Below are 20,424 nucleotides of genomic sequence, written 5' to 3'. Positions count from 1 at the left end.
GTGTTAACGAGAGAATCACTGACATGATGTCAACTGGTCCTTTTGTGGCTGGGCTGAAATGCAGTGGAAATGTTTTTGGGGGATTCAGTTCATTTGCATGGCAAAGAGCGACTTTGCAATTAATTGCAATTCATCTGATCACTCTTCATAACATTCTGGAGTATATGCAAATTGCCATCATACAAACTGAGGCAGCAGACTTTGTGAAAATTCACATTTGTGTCATTCTCAAAACTTTTGGCCACGACTGTACTCCCAAAGTTGTGGCAAAATCGCTTAAGGACAACAAAGTCAAGCTATTGGAGTGGCCATCACAAAGCCCTGACTTCAATACTATAGAACATTTGTGGGCAGAACTGAAAAAGCGTGTGCGATCAAGGAGGCCTACAAACCTGATTCAGTTACACCAGCTCTGTCAGGAGAAATGGACCAAAATTCATCCAACGTATTGTGGGAAGCTTGTGGAAGGCTACCCAAAACGTTTGACCCAAGTTAAACAATTTAAAGGCAATGCTACCAAATATTAATTGAGTGTATGTAAACTTCTGACTGACTGGGAATGTGATGAAAGAAATACAAGCTGAAATAAATCATTCTCTCTACTATTATTCTGACATTTCACATTCTTAAAATAGATTGGTGACCCTAACTGACCTAGGACAGGTAATTTTACTAGGATTAAATGTCAGGAATTGTGAAAAACTGAGTTTAAATGTATTTGCCTAAGATGTATGTAAACTTCCGACTTCAACTGTACGTACATTTTACATACACATTTTAAATACATGGTACTTTTATATTTAGCAGTCACATAACAATAATACATTACCCAACATCAGCTCTTTAATCCCAACCCTCAGCCCGTCCCACCTATCACCATACACCACCCTCGTTTTGTTTCCATGTGCCATACATTTTTCAATTGTGCTGTGTTGTTTTATATAATTTTACCTTTCTAATCGTATAGTATCCACAGATTGTGACCTAAAGATGATAACCTTTCCTACGAGTATTATTATATCATTTATTGCCTGACTATGGCTTTCCAAATCGCCCAACACTGCTATTTGTAAGGTTATTTTTAAATGCATGTTGTGATTCTAACTGACCTAAGACAGGGAATTTTTACTAGGATTAAATGTCAAGAATTGTGAAAAACTGAGTTTAAATGTATTTGGCTAAGGTGTATGTAAACTTCCGACTTCAACTATATATATATATATATATATATATATATATATATATATATATATATATATATATATATATATAATATATATATATATATATATATATACTGTATTGTTAAAGGAATTTCATTCCTGTGTTTATCAACCAATTCAATTAAAACACTCTGCCCATAAATAAGAATTTGTAAGATAATTATCAGCATTAAATGGACAGAAACCAGTCTTAAAATCAATCAATAGCGTTTATTCTCGAGAGTACTGATCATAATACATTTTACATCAGGTTATATAATAAAGAAGATGTCATAGGTTTTAATGTCCAACCTCCTCTCGGATACAATGGCAATACAGTTCGAGTTCTCATTACTGTCTGCCACCTGTTAAACTATCTACAACCAACCCAAGGTCTTTCCCCTCCTCTTTCTAAACGGTAGGCCTACGTTTTTCTCATGATTGTATTTTGAAATTTGTAAAAGGCAAAGTGGCAGCCGCAACCGACCATAGAAATATAATCCATAGATCAAACTTTATTTGTCACTTGCGCCAAATACAACAGGTGAAATGATTACTTACAAGCCCTTAAGCAACAATTCAGTTTTAAGAAAAATAAGTGTTAGGTAAAAAATAGGTAAGTTAGAAATAACATAGTTAAAGAGCAGCAGTAAAATAACAGTAGCGAGGCTATACACAGGGCGTACCGGTACAGAGTCAATGTGCAGGGGCACAGGTTAGTCAAGGTAATTGAGGTAATATGTACATGTAGGTAGAGTTAAAGTGACTATTATGCGTAGATAATAACCAGAGAGTAGCAGCAGCGTAAAAGAGGGGGTGGGGGGGGCAATGAAAATAGTCTGGGTATCCATTTTATTAGCTATTCAGGAGTCTTATAACTTGGGGGTAGAAGCTGTTAAGAATTATTTTTGACTAGACTTTGCACTCCGGTAACGCTTGCCATGCGGTAGTAGAGAGAACAGTCTACCACCAGGGTGGCTGGAGTCTTTGACAATTTTTAGGGCCTTCCTCTGACACCGCCTGGTATAGAGCTCCTGGATGGCAGGAATCTTAGCCCCAGTGATGTACTGGGCGGTACGCACTACCCTCTGTAGTGCTTTGCGGTCGATGGCCGAGCAGTTGCCATACCAGGCAGTGATGCAGCCAGTCAGAATGTTCTCGATGGTGCAGCTGTAGAACTTTTTGAGGGTCTGAGGACCCATGCCAAATCTTTTCAGTCTCCTGAGGGGGAATAGGCTTCACGACTGTCTTGGTGTGTTTGGACCATGATTGTTTGTTGGTTATGTGGACACCAAGGAACTTGGTGCTCTCAACCTGCTCTGCTCCAGCCCCATTGATGAGAATGGGGGAGAACTCAGTCTTCCTTTTCCTGTAGTCCACAATCATCTCCTTTGTCTTGATCACGTTGAGGGAGAGGTTTTTATCCTGGCATTACACGGCCAGGTCTCTAACCTCCTCCCTATAGGCAATCTCATCATTGTTGGTGATCAGGCCTACCACTGTTGTGTCGTCGGAAAACTTAATGATGATGTTGGAGTCGTGCCTGGCCATGCAGTCATGTGTGAATAGAAAGTACAGAAGGGGACTGAGCACGCACCGCTGAGGGGCCCCAGTGTTCAGGATCAGAGTGGCAGATGTTGTTACCTACCCTTACCACCTGGGGGCCCGTCAGGAAGTTCCGGATCCAGTTGCAGAGGGAAGTGTTTAGTCCCTGGGTCCTTAACTTAGTGATGAGCTGTGAGGGCACTATGGTGTTGAATGGTGAGCTGTAGTCAATGAATAGCATTGTCACATAGGTTTTCATTTTGTCCAGGTGGGAAAGGGCAGTGTGGATTGCATCATCTGTACACTTCCTGGTAATCTGTCTGGCCCCGCGCCCTTACTCACATCGGCTACGGAGTGCGTGATCATACAGTCGTCCGGAACAGCTGATGCTCATGCATGCTTCACTGTTGCTTACAATTTAGCTCGTCTGGTAGGCTCGGGCAGACACTGGGCAGCTCGCGGCTGTGCTTCCCTTTGTAGTCTGTAATAGTTTGCAAGCCCTGCCAAATCCGACGAGCGTCGGAGCCGGTGTAGTACGATTCAATCTTAGTCCTGTATTGATGCTTTGCCTGTTTGATGGTTCGTCTGATTTCTTATAAGCGTCCGGATTAGAGTCCCACTCCTTGAAAGCGGCAGCTCTACCCTTTAGCTCAGTACTGATTTTGTCTGTAATCCATGGCTTCTGGTTGGGTTATGTACGTACGGTCACTGTGGGGACGATGTTGTCGATGCACTTATTGCTGAAGCCAGTGACTGATGTGGTGTACTCCTTAATGTCATTGGAAGAATCCCAGAACAAATTCCAGTCTCTGCTAGCAAAACATTTCTGCAGCTTAGCATCTGCGTCATTTGACCACATCTTTATTGACCGAGTCACTTGTGCTTCGTGCTATGGTTTTTGCTTGTAAGCAGGAATCAGGAGGATAGAGTTATGGTCAGATTTGCCAAATGGAGGGTGAGGGAGGGCTTTATAAGTGTCTCTGTGTGTGTAGTAAAGGTGGTCTAGAGTTTTTTTTTTTCTTCCCACTCTGGTTGCACATTTAACATGCTGGTAGAAATGAGGTAAAACGGATTTAAGTTTGACTGCATTAAAGTCCCCGGCCACTAGGAGTGCCTCTGGATGAGCGTTTTCCTGTTTGTTTATGGCCTTATACAGCTCATTGAGTGCGGACTTAGTGTCAGCAGACTTAGTGTCAGCATCGGTTTATGGTTTTAACTAAACAGCTACGAAAAATATAGATAAAACTCTCTTGGTAAATAGTGTGGTCTACAGCTTATCATGAGATACTCTACCTCAGATGCGCAAAACCTCAAGACTTCCTTAAAATTAGATTTCGTACACCAGCTGTTGTTTACAAATACAGACCGCCATCCCTTGCCTTACTGGAGGCAGCTGTTCTATCTTGCTGCTGAAGCGTAAACCACGCCAGCTGTATTTTATCCATGTCGTTGTTCAGCCACGACTCGGTGAAACATAAGATATTACAGTTTAACGTCCCGTTGGTAGGATATTCGAGATTGTAGCTCGTCTATTTTTTGTTATCCAATGATTGCACGTTGGCTAATAGGACTGATGGTAGAGGCAGATTACCCACTCGCTGTCAGATCCTTACAAGGCACCCCGACCTACATCCCCGATATTGTGCCACCCAGAAGCAATTTAACATTTAAGTCATTTAGCAGATGCTCTTATCCAGAGCGACTTACAAGTTGGTGCATTCACCTTATGATATCCAGTGGANTCTTATGGCTAAGTTCATCTTTAGAACCACTGGATGCCTTAAATTGCGTTTGGGAAATCGGGCCCAGATATCCAGTTTCCTCCTCCTCTTCTTCCGATGAGACCGTAATCTCCCCCTCCTCCGCTTTCACTTCAAAAACTGAATCCTCATCTTTTACTGTAACACCCTCCTCCTCTTTCACTCTGAACGCCTCTTCTTTCACTGTAACGTCTTCCTCTTCTTCTTTCCCTGTAACAGCCTCACCCTCTACTTGTTTTTGTATTGTAACATCCTTCTCTTCCTCCTCCTCTTTGATGAGACCCTCTTTCTCCGTCCAGCAGACATCTTCTTTAGCAGGAGGTGAGTARYTTMGTGAACTCATGGTCGGAGATGTTAGCTAGCTAGGCTAATGCTAACTTAACCAGCCCGCCAGCTGAATAATAACAACAACACCGTAAATATGAAATGAAATAGTATAACTAACTAGACGACAGACGAGGGTTTAAAACACAGTGGCTAATATACACTAAAGCGTCTAAAGAGCATTATGGGTTCAGCTATTTTATCTAGCAAGTCTATCTTGTCTAGCAAGCTACCGAGGTGGCTGAAAGCAATGATGAAGATGGTACATGACAGCTATTTGACAAGTCCAAAAGCCTCTTCAAGAATTTTTTTGTATGATGTATAATAAACTGAAATGTTGTATAGACCTTTATCTTTTGTTCGGTAAAAGTACATGAATGTGTGAGAAACGGATGAGCAAAAAACGTGGGATTTTATCATATATGCGAAAACTTGCCTTTTTGAACTTTGTCTAACGTTAGTAGCTAGTAGCGTAGTCAAGGATGCACGATGCAATATTGGAACTCTACACTTGACAGACCAAGCGGAACAAAAGTAAACCTTGAATTTGGAGGTTTGAAATATCCTTCTGGTGGCCAGGTTTACATATTTTAAGAAATTACATTCATTGGTGGTTTTAAAGTTTAAGATATTTGATAGGCTGATGCAGAATTTGTTACAGGAAATAATCCCTGTCACCTGCTCAGGTTAACAGGGCATAATGTGCCAGGTTATGTAATGAAAACAGCTAACGTGTAGCATTTCATCATGTGCTACGACATCAACAATTTTAATTGGCACATTTTAAGACTGAGAAGAAATAAGTATGGGCCTTTAGTGTCATCCTCAGTGGTGTTAAGTACTTTAAAGTATTTTTTACTTAAGTAGTTTTTCGGGGTATCTGTATTTTACTATTTATACATTTACATTCCTAAAGAAAATGTGCTTTTTATTCCATACATTTTCCCTGACACCCAAAAAGTACTTGTTACATTTTGAATGCTTAGCAGGACAGGAAAATTGTCAAATTCACGCACTTATCAAGAGAACATCCCTGGTCATCCCTACTGCCTCTGATCTGATCTGGCGGACTCACTAAACACAAATGCTTTGTTTGTACATTTTGTCTGAAGGTTGGAGTGTGCCCCTGGCTATCTGTAAATAAAAAAAGCAAGAAAATGGTGCCCTCTGGTGTCCACGGAAGGTGTCCACATACTTTTGGTCATGTAGTGTATATCAACAAAATCCAACAAGATCCTATAAAATACCAGGAGTATCTTAAGAAACAAAAAGAAAGTTAACAAGAGAAAATACAGTGGTGAACTGAAATCCATCTCACAACTTTCCCAGTGAGAAAAAAATGAAAAGAGGCAATAGAAAATAAACCAAAGAAAACAGGTCAGCTGTCCAGAAATATGTAGTTATGGAGTCATACCTGTAAAGGAACACACCACCACACTCACCTAAAGTCTTACAGCTACAGAATGATGACCTAACTGCCCCTCACATGACTCCACATCTATGTTAATGTTTTGGCCCATGCACAAACCGTGATAATTCAGAGGCAGACAAACCCCAACCTTCCACCTGTACAGCCATCTCCTAGCGCAATACAGCCCATTGTAGACATGAGGGACTGATTGGAAAGTGTTGTGTAATATAATGAAGACCCTTACCCTGGTATTATACAAGATGTTGATGCAGAGAGCTGCGCTCTAGTCAAGACGATGAGTTGTGTGGGAGCCAACTGATTATTTTGGCCAATGAGAGAATGTGCTTGGGTTTGTCCCTGAGCCTCATCCAGCGACAAAATGGCATATGATGCTAGATGGTGCAGTCTGGGTGGAAATTTACGCTCTCGTTAAGCAATAGAGTGCATTAAGGGCAAAACCTCATCTTGAGTGAGCACACACACCCGTCTCATTTATTACATTTTATTTGATGTAACCTTTATTATCTATTTCACTTGGCAAGTCAATTAAGAACAAATTCTTATTTACAATGACAGCATACCAAAAATATAGGACAAAACACACATCATGACAGAAGAGACAACACTACATAAAGAGAGACCTAAGACAACATAGCATGGCAGCAACACATGACAACATGGCAGCAGCACAACATGTTAGAAGCACAAAACATGGTACAAACATTGTTGGGCACAGACAACAGCACAGAGGGAAAGAAGGTAGAGACAACAATACATCACGCAAAGCAGCCACAACGGTCAGTAAGAGTGTCCATGATTGAGTCTTTGAATGAAGAGATTGAGATAAAACTGTCCAGTTTGAGTGTTTGCTGCAGCTCGTTCCAGTCGCTCATGAGTCTGACTCAATAGACTGCAGCCAGTGAACAATAATTTGTTTAATGTCAACCAGTATTTCCAACCGTGTACTTGTATTTCTGCCTAATGAATTGAAGCCCAAAATTGTTCTAAAAGACACTTAAGTTATTGAGGCATGTATCTTTGTTTTTTTGAGGTTTTGAATGGTGTGTTCTATGACTTCAATAAAATTAAACATGTACAACTGTCACATTAAAATATTGAATGATATTTCCACCACACTGTCGTTACCACAACGCTAAGTCATTACCATCACGGTACATCGTTTTTATATTGATGATTTCCCATATGTGAACCTTTTGATATGCTTGTTATTAAGATAATTCCTAAAATTTAACATATTGAAATGTTTGAGTCTCACCGAGGCATATATGGACATTTAGACAGGACAAATACATATAATTAAGAAAACTTCAAAATAGTTTTAATATATATTTTTTTTTATTGATTTTTAAAAAACAATGTGAAATGTTATATAAAATACCTTAGACACAATCTGTAATTTCCTTTTCAACTAAAATAGCACATTTTATGACTTGGAGGTAATGACATTTCCCCTCGGGTATTTGTGGAAACCGATACAAATCTTATAGCTTAAATAGCATTTATTATGACATTCAATATCCAAAAATGCCCGTATTTGCGAAATCAACCATACATAGCCTGATGTGCAGAGAAGAGCCTGCAGAGAAGTCAGGCTGTTGCTCCCCTAGTTGGCAAGCAAATGTAGTCAACAAGCAGCCACACTATTTTAGGGCAACCCCAACTAAAAAGGGTAACCGAACAATTGTATTTTAGTTTAATTCTTGTAACGTTATTCATAGTAGGTCACAATAAATTACACATCACCTTGAAATGTTCTATAGAAATAAAGTTTGATTTTATCAATGTTACATAGATCATGAGCTAACTGTCTGCATGTAGCCTACTTAAGTTATACGGAAGTCCACGCAACATTACAATTATGCAATCATTTCAATTGATAAAAATCTTGTTTCGTGTTACGTGTGCATTTTTAACCACTCAGTCACGCATTATCATTTTCTATGCGTTCTGGAAAGTGGGCTTGCACGCGAGTTCCAGTGAGTCCTCACGCTCCAGGGGTGTGGTAAATAGTTCCTGAAGAGAAGTAGAACGCTTCCAGAAATTCTAGAAGTCAGTCGGGGTTTAGAAAACGTGACCGTGAAGACCATTTTTGAAATTTTATTCGTATTAAAGATGGCTTTAGAAATGTATTTAGACCTTTTCTCACAGCCATGTCGCTCGGTGTATATCTTTGCCAAGAAAAACAACATTTCTTTTGATTTTATGAAGGTTTCGCTTTTGGAAGGTAGGTTATTGTTTTTATTTTAGAGACTGTGCTTTTAGAGTAGCACAGTCTCTCACTGTTAATAGAAGGTTGTCTAAAGTTCAGTAAAAAGTCATTTACAGAAGTAGCCTGAAAAGGTATTTTTCTGAAGGTGGAAGTTTAAGTCAGGTAGGCATCTATTCTTACTTGCACGCAAGTAGCCTGGTGTGTTGTAGGCCTAGTCTACCCTAACCCTGTCCTGGGTTTCACAACTCCAAGATACAGCTTCTACTCCCAAGCCATAAGACTGCTGAACAATTAATCAAATGGCTACCCGCACTATTTACATTGACCCCCCTATCCCCTTTTGTTTTTGCACTGCTGCTACTTGCTGTTTATTATCTATGCATAGTCACTTTACTCCTACCTATACAGTACCAGTCAAAAGTTTGGACACACCTACTCCTTCAAGGATTTTTCTTTATTTTTTTTTATTATTTCCTACATTGTAGAATAATAGTGAAGACATCAACACTATGAAATAACACATATGGGATCATGTAGTAACCAAAAAAGTGTTAAACAAATCAAAATATATTTGAGATTCTTCAAAGCAGCCATCCTTTGCCTTGATGACAGCTTTGCACACTATTGGCATTCTCTCAACCAGCTTCACCAGGAATGCTTTTCCAACAGTCTTGAAGGAGTTCCCACATATGCTTGAGCACTTGTTGGCTGCTTTTCCTTCACTCTGCGGTCCAACTCATCCCAAACCATCTCAATTGGGTTGAAGTCGGTTGATTGTGGAGGTCAGGTCACCTGATGCAGCATTCTATCACTCTCCTTGGTCAAATGACCCTTACACAGCCAGGAGGTGTTTTAGGTCATTGTCCTTTTGGAAAAAAAATGATAGTCCCACTAAGCACAAAACAGATGAGATGGCGTATCGCTGCAAAATGCTGTTGTAGCCATGCTGGTTAAGTGTGCCTTGAATTCTAAATAAATCACTGACAGTGTCACCAGCAAAGCACCATCACACCTGCTCCTCCATGCTTCACCATGGGAATCACACATGCAGAGATCATCCGTTCATCTACTCTGCGTCTCACTAAGATACAGCGGTTAGAACCAGAAATCTCAAATTCATCAGACCAAAGGTCAGATTTCCACCGGTCTAATGTCCATTGTTCGTGTTTCTTGGACCAAGCAAGTCTCCTCTTATTGGTGTCCTTTAGTAGTGGTTTCATTGCAGCAATTCGACCATGAATGCCTCATTCACGCAGTCTCCTCTGAACAGTTGATGTTGAGATGTGTCTGTTACTTGAACTCTGTGAAGCATTTAGTAACTCTAAGGAACGTATCCTCTGCAGCAGAGGTAACTGGGTCTTCCTTTCCTGTGGTGGTCCTCATGAGAGCCAGTTTCATCATAGCGCTTGATGTTTTTGCGACTGCACTTGAAGAAATTTAAAGTAATGATGGACTGTTGTTTCTCTTTGCTTATTTGAGCTGTTCTTTCCATAATATGGACTTGGTCTTTTACCAAATAGGGCTATCTTCTGTATAGCACCCCTACCTTGTCACAACACAACTGATTGGATCAATCACATTAAGAAAGAAAGAAATTCCACAAATTAACTTTTAACAAGGTACACCTGTTAATTGAAATGCATCCATGAAATAAGCTGGTTGAGAGGATGCCAACAGTGTGCAAAGCTGGTACCCCCTATATATAGCCTCGTTATTGTTATTTTATTGTATTTTTTATTTTTTTACTTTAGTTTATTTAGTCAATATTTTCTTAACTTTGTTGTTGGTTAAGTGCTTGTAAGTAATCATTTCACGGTAAGGTCTACCTACACCTGTTGTATTTGGCGCATGTGAGAAATACAATTTGATTTGATTTGTTTAAGGGGAGGAGACAGGTTAAAGAAGGATTTTTAAGCCTTGAGACAACTGAGACATGGATTGTGTATGTGTACCATTCAGAGGGTGAATGGGCAAGACAAAATATTGAAGTGCCTTTGAACATGGTATGGCAGTAGGTGGCAGGTGCACCGGTTTGTGTCAAGAACTGCAACGCTGTGTCACTGCCTGACCATAGAAAGCTTTTATTTTCTATGGTAGAGTAGGTCAGGGCGTGACTAGGGGGTTGTTCTAGTTTATATTTTCTATGTGGGGTTCTAGGTTTATTTTCTATGTTGGTGATTTGTATGATTCCCAATTAGAGGCAGCTGGTTATCGTTGTCTCTAATTGGGGATCATACTTAACTAGCATTTTTTCCACCTGTGGGTTATGGGATATTGTTAATGTTTAGTTGCCTGTTAGCACTGTCGTCACGGTTAGTTTATTCTTTATTTTTTTTGTTTTTTTAAGTTTCACTTTCTAATAAAATATGTGGAACTCTACGTACGCAGAGCCTTGGTCCGACCATTATTTCGAACAACGTGACACGCTTCTAGGTTTTTCATGCTCAACAGTTTCCCGTGTGTATTATGAATGGTCCAACCCCCAAAGGACATCCAGCCAACTGGACACAACTGTTGGAAGCATTGGAGTCAGCATGGGCCAGGATCCCAATGGAATGCTTTCGACACCTTGTAGAGTCCATGCCCCTACAAATTGAGGCTGTTCTGAGGGTAAAAGGGGGTGACACTTAATATTAGAAAGGTGTTCCTAATGTACAGTACATTCAGTGTAGGTGGCTTATTACAGGAGTAAGTCTGTCATGTATCTCTGTCATTCACTACATTTCAGGAGAGCAGTATGGAGAAGAGTTTGGGAAGATCAACATGATCAGGAAAGCTCCTGCAATCCGAGATGGAGACTTCTGCTTGGCTGAAAGGTTGGAATGACAACATTAAGTTGAGATCAACCATCTCTACCTTATCTGATGAGGCAATGTAATACGACTACTTAACAAATCCTTTGTGATCCCTGGAGTAGCTAAACATATCCTCATTCTGATTTTAGTAATGATTCTAATACAGTGGCGAGGTAAAGCGTTTCAATGACTAAACGGGCCAATCATCCCTGCAGCATTGCCATCATGAAGTATCTGGCAGAGAAGTACCAGACCTCAGACCACTGGTATCCAGCCGATCTGCAAAAGCGTGCCCGTGTCAATGAATACCTGTCCTGGCAGCACATGGGCATACGTATGCATGGCTCAAAGATGTTTTGGCTCAGGGTAAGTGATGCTACTACATGCTTGGATTTAGAATTGTTTTCAAATTGTTCTTTGGACTTTGTTCAGTCCAACCCAGATAGCAATGTTTACTCAGTAGCATATTAACATCCTTTTTTCCTGTGGTCAAATAAAGTCACACACCAAGAAGATTTAGGTAATAATAATGGTATTATAAACTGGTAAATGTTTCCAGTTTTCCATGTTAGATGTGTGTGTGCGGGCAGTAGTTTGTGAAGAAATAGACTACAGCGTACACATTGCCAAAGCATGTGACTGTGGCCCTTTGAGTTTCACTGGCGGAAAAAATAAATCCTACTACAAGCATTGTTATAAGAATTTGATGCAGAGCTGTTTTGTACCTCTGTGTCCAAATACCTGTTATGTTAGATTTTGAGAGATGAGGTTGATCTCATGCCTTCTCGTTTTTCATGGCATAATATCAAGTTTCGGGAATTCAACACGTTTGTGTTTTACATTATCAAAAGGCTGCCTGTGTTGTAGCTCTTGATTCCAAAGATCATGGGTGTGGAGGTCCCCAAGGACAAGATGGATGGAGCCCTGGAGGACCTGGAAGGCTCTCTGAAACTCATTGAAGAAAAGTTCATTGGGGACAAGCCCTTTATCGCAGGAGACCAGATCTCCTTGGCCGACCTGGTGGCCATTGTTGAGATCATGCAGGTGAATGTTTTGCAGATCTTGTCTCTTTTCTCAGTTTCTTGCTTCACTGTAGTAGATTAGACCAAGATCGTTTTACATTGACATTTTTTGTCATTTACCAGACACTCTTATCCAGAGCAACTTACAGGCGAAATTAGGGTTTAGTGCCTTGCTCAGGGGAACATTGACAGATTTTTCACCTAGTTGTCTCGGGGATTCGAACCAGTGACCTTTCGGTTCCTGGAAAAACTCTCTTAAAACCCCTTAGCTACCTGCAGTGAAATGTCCAAATCAATTACTAAACCTGTGTCTTAGGTCTTTGGTTTGGAGCTGCTTGTTTCCACAAGTGTTAACTAAAACAATTATTGATATACGAATCATCACAAACCTAACAACAATCAATTTTGTTGAAATATATTGTTATATTGTGGGCCTTCTGAGTCTATTTCTGGGTTTTGGTATCCCACAGCCTGTCGGTTCCGGCTTGGATGTGTTTGAGGGAAGACTTAAGCTAAGTGCCTGGCGAGACAGGGTTCAGGCGGAGATCGGGAAGGAGCTGTTCGATGAGGCTCACCGGGGGATTCTTGCGTCCCAGGAAATGGTCAAGAATATGGACAGCAGCAAGATGCAGGTCTTCAAACCCAAGATCTTGAGATTCTTCCTCTGAATGCTCCAATGACAGTGCAGAGGAATTGAAATGAAGCTGGTCCTCAGAGAAATAATCAAACTGTTAGTTAGCCACTATGCAGCATGTAACATAACAGTGTAACATAATAACAAAAACATCTACATTTCCTCTATGGAAAACAGTTCCTGTTAGAATAAAAAAATTAATGTATGTAATTGTCACTAATGTTCTAAAAAGCTGTTTTTACCTTTCACTGTTTTTGATTGACTGAATACCGTATCGAATTCAGACAACCAGGTTTAACGTTTGCAAACAATATATTATCTGTTTCAAAGTTGACTGGGTGGGTGTCCATTTTTTTGCTGTCTACATTCTTATGAATCTGTCTGCGACTTACTCCTACTGGCTCTTCTTTCACAACAATCGACCACAGACTAGAGAAGTCTGGCACGCAATAGTGCATCGTTGGCTATTGCGTAGAACTATCATGCACCCCGATGGGGAGCTGAAATATGAGACACCTTTTCCTCTCACTCCCTTTGTGGAATGTAATCGCAGTTAGTGGATTCCTGCAAGTTATGGTGCGTGGGCCGTTCTGTAAAATGTTGGCAGGGATACTTCCTTATCTCATGGGAGAGAGGGAAGGAATCCACATCTGGTATTTAACTTCTGACCTCATGAAGTCGTACCCATAGCCCTATAGCACATGCATTTGTGTTAGGGGAAGAGTTAAATAGTGTGTCTTATGTGTCTTCTAAACAATGTTCAGTGTGTTGACACTCCACTAACTTTAACACCAGAAGGCCACAGTGGTTGGTCTTTAATAATTAAACAGTGTTATTGTTTCCTTGCTATGTTGTGAAATGTGCTTCTGATTGTTTAGTATTCCAGAGTGGGGATTGCCCTATCTGTGCCAAAAAGATCAATATGTCTTGGTTGAGGTATAGCACATGAGTTTTGTCACTGACACTATACTTCTGACCCGGGACATGAACCCAAAGCTATTCCCTTTCTCTCAATAAATTCCTCATGCAAAAGCCAGCCTTAGAAACTGGGGGATTATCCCACCACTACCACCAGTGTTGCAGTTGAGGTGGAGTAACTTGAGTGGGGCTTGACCTTGCAAATTGCAATTATGGGTGATCATCACTCTACCACATGTACCATAAGGTTCAGATATCTTGGTAGAGGTGGTACACTTTACCCTTATATCTGAAAAGCGCCTTGTGTCCATTCTGATTTGGTCGTCAAGAGACCAATATTATTTGATTCTAAGAGCCTGGCGTAATGGGATGTAGCAACCATGCACATTGTATGTCTACTAACTAGACAGATGTAATTCAGTAAATTGTCATTTGTATGTAACAGATTGGTATGCAGTCAGCCTACTCACCTACCACCACCCACAGTTTGTCCAAAGCAAATTGTTTTTTGCCTATACCAAATCATTCTTTGAGTCAGACTTTTACAGCGCTGTGAACTCATTTGACATTTGCCATGCTAGATGGTAGGCCATATGAAACATTGTGTCTGCTCAAAGTAGCCAGTTTCATTATTGGGAAATAAAACTAAACCGCTGCAATCCAAATGAATGTGGAAGACAAAAGGCATTGGGTACTTCCAGTGGGAGTGAAAGTTCAGCTGAATGTTAATTTGTTCCAAATGTCTGACATGCAGGAAAGATATACAAAAAATGGGCGGGCTATCTGGTTCTGTCTAAGGATACTGTGGTATCCCAGGAGGTCTACCCTGGCGGATGGTAATAGAGGGGAGGTACGTGAGGTGACGTTGGCTCCCTCTGCTGGGAATACGGGAGCTGGGCACCCCGACACGGACAACTAAGTGGAGGTAATTAGGGGAAAGGGCCAACCAGCCGTGGAGGCTAAAAATGAGACTTAAAAGGAGCACGATGGCACACCGCGGGAGAGAAGGGAGAGAGACGGACACCAGTTAAGAGAGAGAAGGAAGACCGAGCAAAACCTAAGTTATTTCCTTGAAATATTTATTTTCTGTCTTAAGTAAAGTTGTTTTTCTGACTAAAGCCTCCCTGTCTGTGTCAATCTCTGCATGCTCAACCCAACACCCCACGGTTTACCACAATACAAAGTAGCGTTTTGAATCATATGAGGCAGCAAACATGATGAAGATAGGGGATGTTGTGCGTCCCTCTGTCAATGTTTTTTATTTTTTATAAATAACGCTGAGAATTATTGTCATAAGGAGCTTCAAGGTTGGAACCCTCAACAGAATCACACAGGCTTTAGGGATTACATATGTGATCAGGTAAGTGTCGCATAAGGACTAATAATACCAGATTTTAAAATAATTTCTTAAAGCTAGAACCCTTAATTGAAAAATAAAGCTGTCAACCCCCTCTGTTTTGGTAAAAAGCTGAGGAATGGGCTTAGAGAAATGTAATCACTCAAATGCATAGACAGAGCTATGAATGCAAGGAGTGACCGACGATTCCATTATATCAAAATTATAGTTTTAACCATGTTTTCAGGCTATACAGTGTTTGTTTATTTACTTTGTTTACAAACATTGGAGCAAAACAAGCTTACATTTCAGGTTCTGATGGCGTACGACCATTGAACTAAGCCCATGAGACATTTACAAAATATATTCTTTCAGAATAAAGGGTTATATATCATCAATATATAAGTCCAAAAATGGATGTAGCAACTAAGGACTCTAGCTTTAAATACCACTTAACATATGGACTTTTGTTTACTTATCAAACTAAATGTTTGCTCAGTGCCCCGTCACCAAAACTGGCATTTCCATCACAAGTATAGCCACAGCTGTCACAATATAGATTCTTTGGGATTACTGCAACTATTTTCATACATTTTTGGTGTTTAAAATATACAATTATTTGTCTTTCAAATGCCCATGAACCTGGGTATGAATGTAAGCACGTAATACCTTGACCACATCATTGCATCCCTCTCTTGCACACCTATGCAGGTATGCGTGCTGAACAAAGGCTACAAGGACACAGATGCAGTTCTCAGCTCTGTTACGACCAAGGTGAAGGGTATGGCCCTGACCAACACATCCGACCTGGGCCTGCGCATCTGGGATGTGGCAGAGTGTCATCCCACCACAGGTATCACCCAGACATATAAAAGATGAGGTACAGTGCCTTCGGAAAGTATTCATACCCTTTGACTTATTCCACATTCTGTTTTTTAACAGCCTGAATGTAAAATGGATTAAATATATTTTTGTTCTCACCAATCTACACACAATACCCCATAATGACAAAGTTAAAACATTTGTTACCATTTCTTTGCTAATTTATTGAAAATGAAATACAGAAATATCTAATTTACATAAGTATTCACACCCAGACTCAATACTTTGTAGAAGCAGCTTTGGCAGTGATTACAGCTGTGTGTCTTTCTGGACAAGTCTCTAAGAGCTTTTCACACCTGGATTGTGCATTTTCCCATTCTTTTAAAAATTCTTCAAGCTTTGTCAAATGTTGATCATCGCTGATCAACTCAGGTCTTGCCATACATTTACATTTACATTTAAGTCATTTAGCAGACGCTCTTATCCAGAGCGACTTACAAATTGGTGCATTCACCTTATGACATCCAGTGGAACAGCCACTTTACAATAGTGCATCTAAATCAGCCATAGATTTTCAAGTAGATTTATGACTAGTTTAGAGTGTGTAGTTTAGTTTAGAGTAATTATCGTAATTTACCGAAGTTAGCTAGCCAGCTATTTGTCGTCCCTCTTAACGTAGGAAACACTGCTAGCTAGCCAGCAGCTAGCCAGCTAGCCAACGTCTACCGTCTACCGAATAGCAGCACTGTAGAGACTATTACATTTACATTACATTACAACGGAACGACTTGGTTAGTGTAGTGTTAGCTAGCTACATAGTTGTCTTTGCTGTCAAGATAATTGTGTAGTTTTGAGTAATTGTCTAGGTTACCTAGCCAGTTACCGAGGCTACCTAGCCAGCTACACTTTAAAACTAAGTCAACAACGCAGCCACTGCTAGCTAGCCTACTTCAGCAGCACTGTATCATTTTAGTCAATAAGATTTCTTGCAACGTAAGTTTAACTTTCTGAACATTCGAGACGTGTAGTCCACTTGCCATTCCAATCTCCTTTGCATTAGCGGTTAGCCTCTTCTGTAGCCTGTCAACTATGTGTCTGTCTATCCCTCTTCTCTCCTCTCTGCACAGACCACACAAACGCTTCACACCGCGTGGCCGCTTCCTGGTGGTCCAGCGCGCACGACCCATGTGGAGTTCCAGGTCTCCGGCAGCCTCTGGAACTGCCGATCTGCGGCCAACAAGGCAGAGTTCATCTCAGCCTATGCTCCCTCCAGTCCCTCGACTTCTTGGCACTGACGGAAACATGGATTACCACAGATAACACTGCTACTCCTACCGCTCTCTCCTCGTCTGCCCACGTGTTCTCGCACACCCGAGAGCTTCTGGTCAGCGGGGTGGTGGCACTGGGATCCTCATCTCCCCAAGTGGACATTCTCTCTTTCTCCCCTGACCCATCTGTCTATCGCCTCCTTTGAATTCCATGCTGTCACAGTTACCAGCCCTTTCAAGCTTAACATCCTTATCATTTATCGCCCCCCAGGTTCCCTTGGAGAGTTCATCAATGAGCTTGACGCCTTGATAAGCTCCTTTCCTGAGGATGGCTCACCTCTCACAGTTCTGGGTGACTTTAACCTCCCCACGTCTACCTTTGACTCATTCCTCACTGCCTCCTTCTTCCACTCCTCTCCTCTTTTGACCTCACCTCTCACCTTCCCCCCTACTCACAAGGCAGGCAATACGCTTGACCTCATCTTTACTAGATGCTGTTCTTCCACTAATCTCATTGCAACTCCCCTCCAAGTCTCTGACCACTACTTGTATCCTTTTCCCTCTCGCCTCATCTAACACTTCCCACACTGCCCTACTCGGATGGTATCGCGCCGTCCCAACCTTCGCTCTCTCTCCCCCGCTACTCTCCCTCTTCCATCCTATCATCTCTTCCCTCTGCTCAAACCTTCTCCAACCTATCTTCTGATTCTGCCTCCTCAACCCTCCTCTCCTCCCTTTCTGCATCCTTTGACTCTCTATGTCCCCTATCCTCCAGCCGGCTCGGTCCTCCCCTCCTGCTCCGTGGCTCGACGACTCATTGCGAGCTCACAGAACAGGGCTCCGGGCAGCCGAGCGGAAATGGAGAAAACTCGCCTCCCTGCGGACCTGGCATCCTTTCACTCCCTCCTCTCTACATTCTCCTCTTCTGTCTCTGCTGCTAAAGCCACTTTCTACCACTCTAAATTCCAAGCATCTGCCACTAACCCTAGGAAGCTCTTTGCCACCTTCTCCTCCCTCCTGAATCCTCCCCCCCCCCCCCCCCTCCTCCCTTTCTGCGGATGACTTCGTCAACCATTTTGAAAAGAAGGTCGACGACATCCGATCCTCGTTTGCTAAGTCAAACGACACCGCTGGTTCTGCTCACACTGCCCTACCCTGTGCTTTGACCTCTTTCTCCCCTCTCTCTCCAGACGAAATCTCGCGTCTTGTGACGGCCGGCCGCCCAACAACCTGCCGCTTGACCCTATCCCCTCCTCTCTTCTCCAGACCATTTCCGGAGACCTTCTCACCTCGCTCATCAACTCATCCTTGACCGCTGGCTACGTCCCTTCCGCCTTCCAGAGAGCGAGAGTTGCACCCCTTCTGAAAAACCTACACTCGATCCCTCTGATGTCAACAACTACAGACCAGTATCCCTTCTTTCTTTCTCTCCAAAACTCTTGAACGTGCCGTCCTTGGCCAGCTCTCCTGCTATCTCTCTCAGAATGACCTTCTTGATCCAAATCAGTCAGGTTTCAAGACTAGTCATTCAACTGAGACTGCTCTTCTCTGTGTCACGGAGGCGCTCCGCACTGCTAAAGCTAACTCTCTCTCCTCTCTGCTCTCATCCTTCTAGACCTATCGGCTGCCTTTGATAATGTGAACCATCAGATCCTCCTCTCCACCCTCTCCGAGTTGGGCATCTCCGGCGCGGCCCACGCTTGGATTGCGTCCTACCTGACAGGTGTCGCTCCTACCAGGTGGCGTGGCGAGAATCTGTCTCCGCACCACGTGCTCTCACCACTGGTGCCCCAGGGCTCTGTTCTAGCCCTCTCCTATTCTCGCTATACACCAAGTCACTTGGCTCTGTCATATCCTCACATGGTCTCTCCTATCATTGCTATGCAGACGAACACAATTAATCTTCTCCTTTCCCCCTTCTGATAACCAGGTGGCGAATCGCATCTCTGCATGTCTGGCAGACATATCAGTGTGGATGACGGATCACCACCTCAAGCTGAACCTCGGCAAGACGGAGCTGCTCTTCCTCCCGGGGAAGGACTGCCCGTTCCATTGATCTTGCCATCACGCTTGACAACTCCATTGTGTCCTCCTCCCAGAGCGCTAAGAACCTTGGCGTGATCCTGGACAACACCCTGTCGTTCTCAACCAACATCAAGGCGGTGACCCGTTCCTGTAGGTTCATGCTCTACAACATTCGCAGAGTACGACCCTGCCTCACACAGGAAGCGGCGCAGGTCCTAATCCAGGCACTTGTCATCTCCCGTCTGGATTACTGCAACTCGCTGTTGGCTGGGCTCCCTGCCTGTGCGATTAAACCCCTACAACTCATCCAAACGCCGCAGCCCGTCTGGTGTTCAACCTTCCCAAGTTCTCTCACGTCACCCCGCTCCTCCGCTCTCTCCACTGGCTTCCAGTTGAAGCTCGCATCCGCTACAAGACCATGGTGCTTGCCTACGGAGCTGTGAGGGGAACGGCACCTCCGTACCTTCAGGCTCTGATCAGGCCCTACACCCAAACAAGGGCACTGCGTTCATCCACCTCTGGCCTGCTCGCCTCCCTACCTCTGAGGAAGTACAGCTCCCGCTCAGCCCAGTCAAAACTGTTCGCTGCTCTGGCACCCCAATGGTGGAACAAACTCCCCCACGACCGCCAGGTCAGCGGAATCAATCACCACCTTCCGCGGAGACACCTGAAACCCCACCTCTTTAAGGAATACCTAGGATAGGATAAAGTAATCCTTCTGACCCCCCCCCCCCCTTAGAGTTAGATGCACTTGTAAAGTGGTTGTTCCACTGGACATCATAAGGTGAATGCACCAACTTGTAAGGTCGCTCTGGATAAGAGCGTCTGCTAAATGACTTAAATGTAAATGTAATGTAAATGTCACCAAAGCCCCATATACTACCCACCACTGTGACCTGTACACTCTCGTTGGCTGGCCCTTGCTTCATACTTGTCGCCAAACCCACTGGCTCCAGGTCATCTACAAGTCTTGGCTAGGTAAAGCCCTGCCGTATCTCAGATCACTGGTCACCATAGCAGCATCCACCCATAGCACGCGCTCCAGCACGTATATCTCAATGGTTACCCCCAAAGCCAATTCCTACTTTGGCCCCCTTTCCTTCCTTCCAGTGCCAATGACTGGAACAAACTG

At 42.6% G+C, this 20,424-nt stretch overlaps 1 protein-coding gene across 1 annotated transcript; it reads left to right on the top strand.

The window, feature by feature from the left end:
- Nucleotides 1–8,149: 8,149 nt before the first annotated feature.
- Nucleotides 8,150–13,257, top strand: LOC111963770 (glutathione S-transferase theta-3). The gene is made up of 5 exons (XM_023987263.3): nt 8,150–8,487; nt 11,201–11,288; nt 11,483–11,633; nt 12,135–12,311; nt 12,760–13,257. The coding sequence occupies exons 1-5, from the start codon at nt 8,376–8,378 to the stop codon at nt 12,955–12,957; spliced, it is 726 nt and encodes a 241-aa protein (XP_023843031.1). The 5' UTR covers nt 8,150–8,375; the 3' UTR covers nt 12,958–13,257.
- Nucleotides 13,258–20,424: the final 7,167 nt, after the last annotated feature.

The sequence above is a fragment of the Salvelinus sp. IW2-2015 genome, linkage group LG5 (assembly GCF_002910315.2).
Source record: "Salvelinus sp. IW2-2015 linkage group LG5, ASM291031v2, whole genome shotgun sequence".
NCBI classification, from domain to species: Eukaryota; Metazoa; Chordata; class Actinopteri; order Salmoniformes; family Salmonidae; genus Salvelinus; species Salvelinus sp. IW2-2015.
The sequence above is the reverse complement of the archived record's forward strand: the minus strand, read 5'-3'. Positions and strand labels throughout refer to the sequence as shown.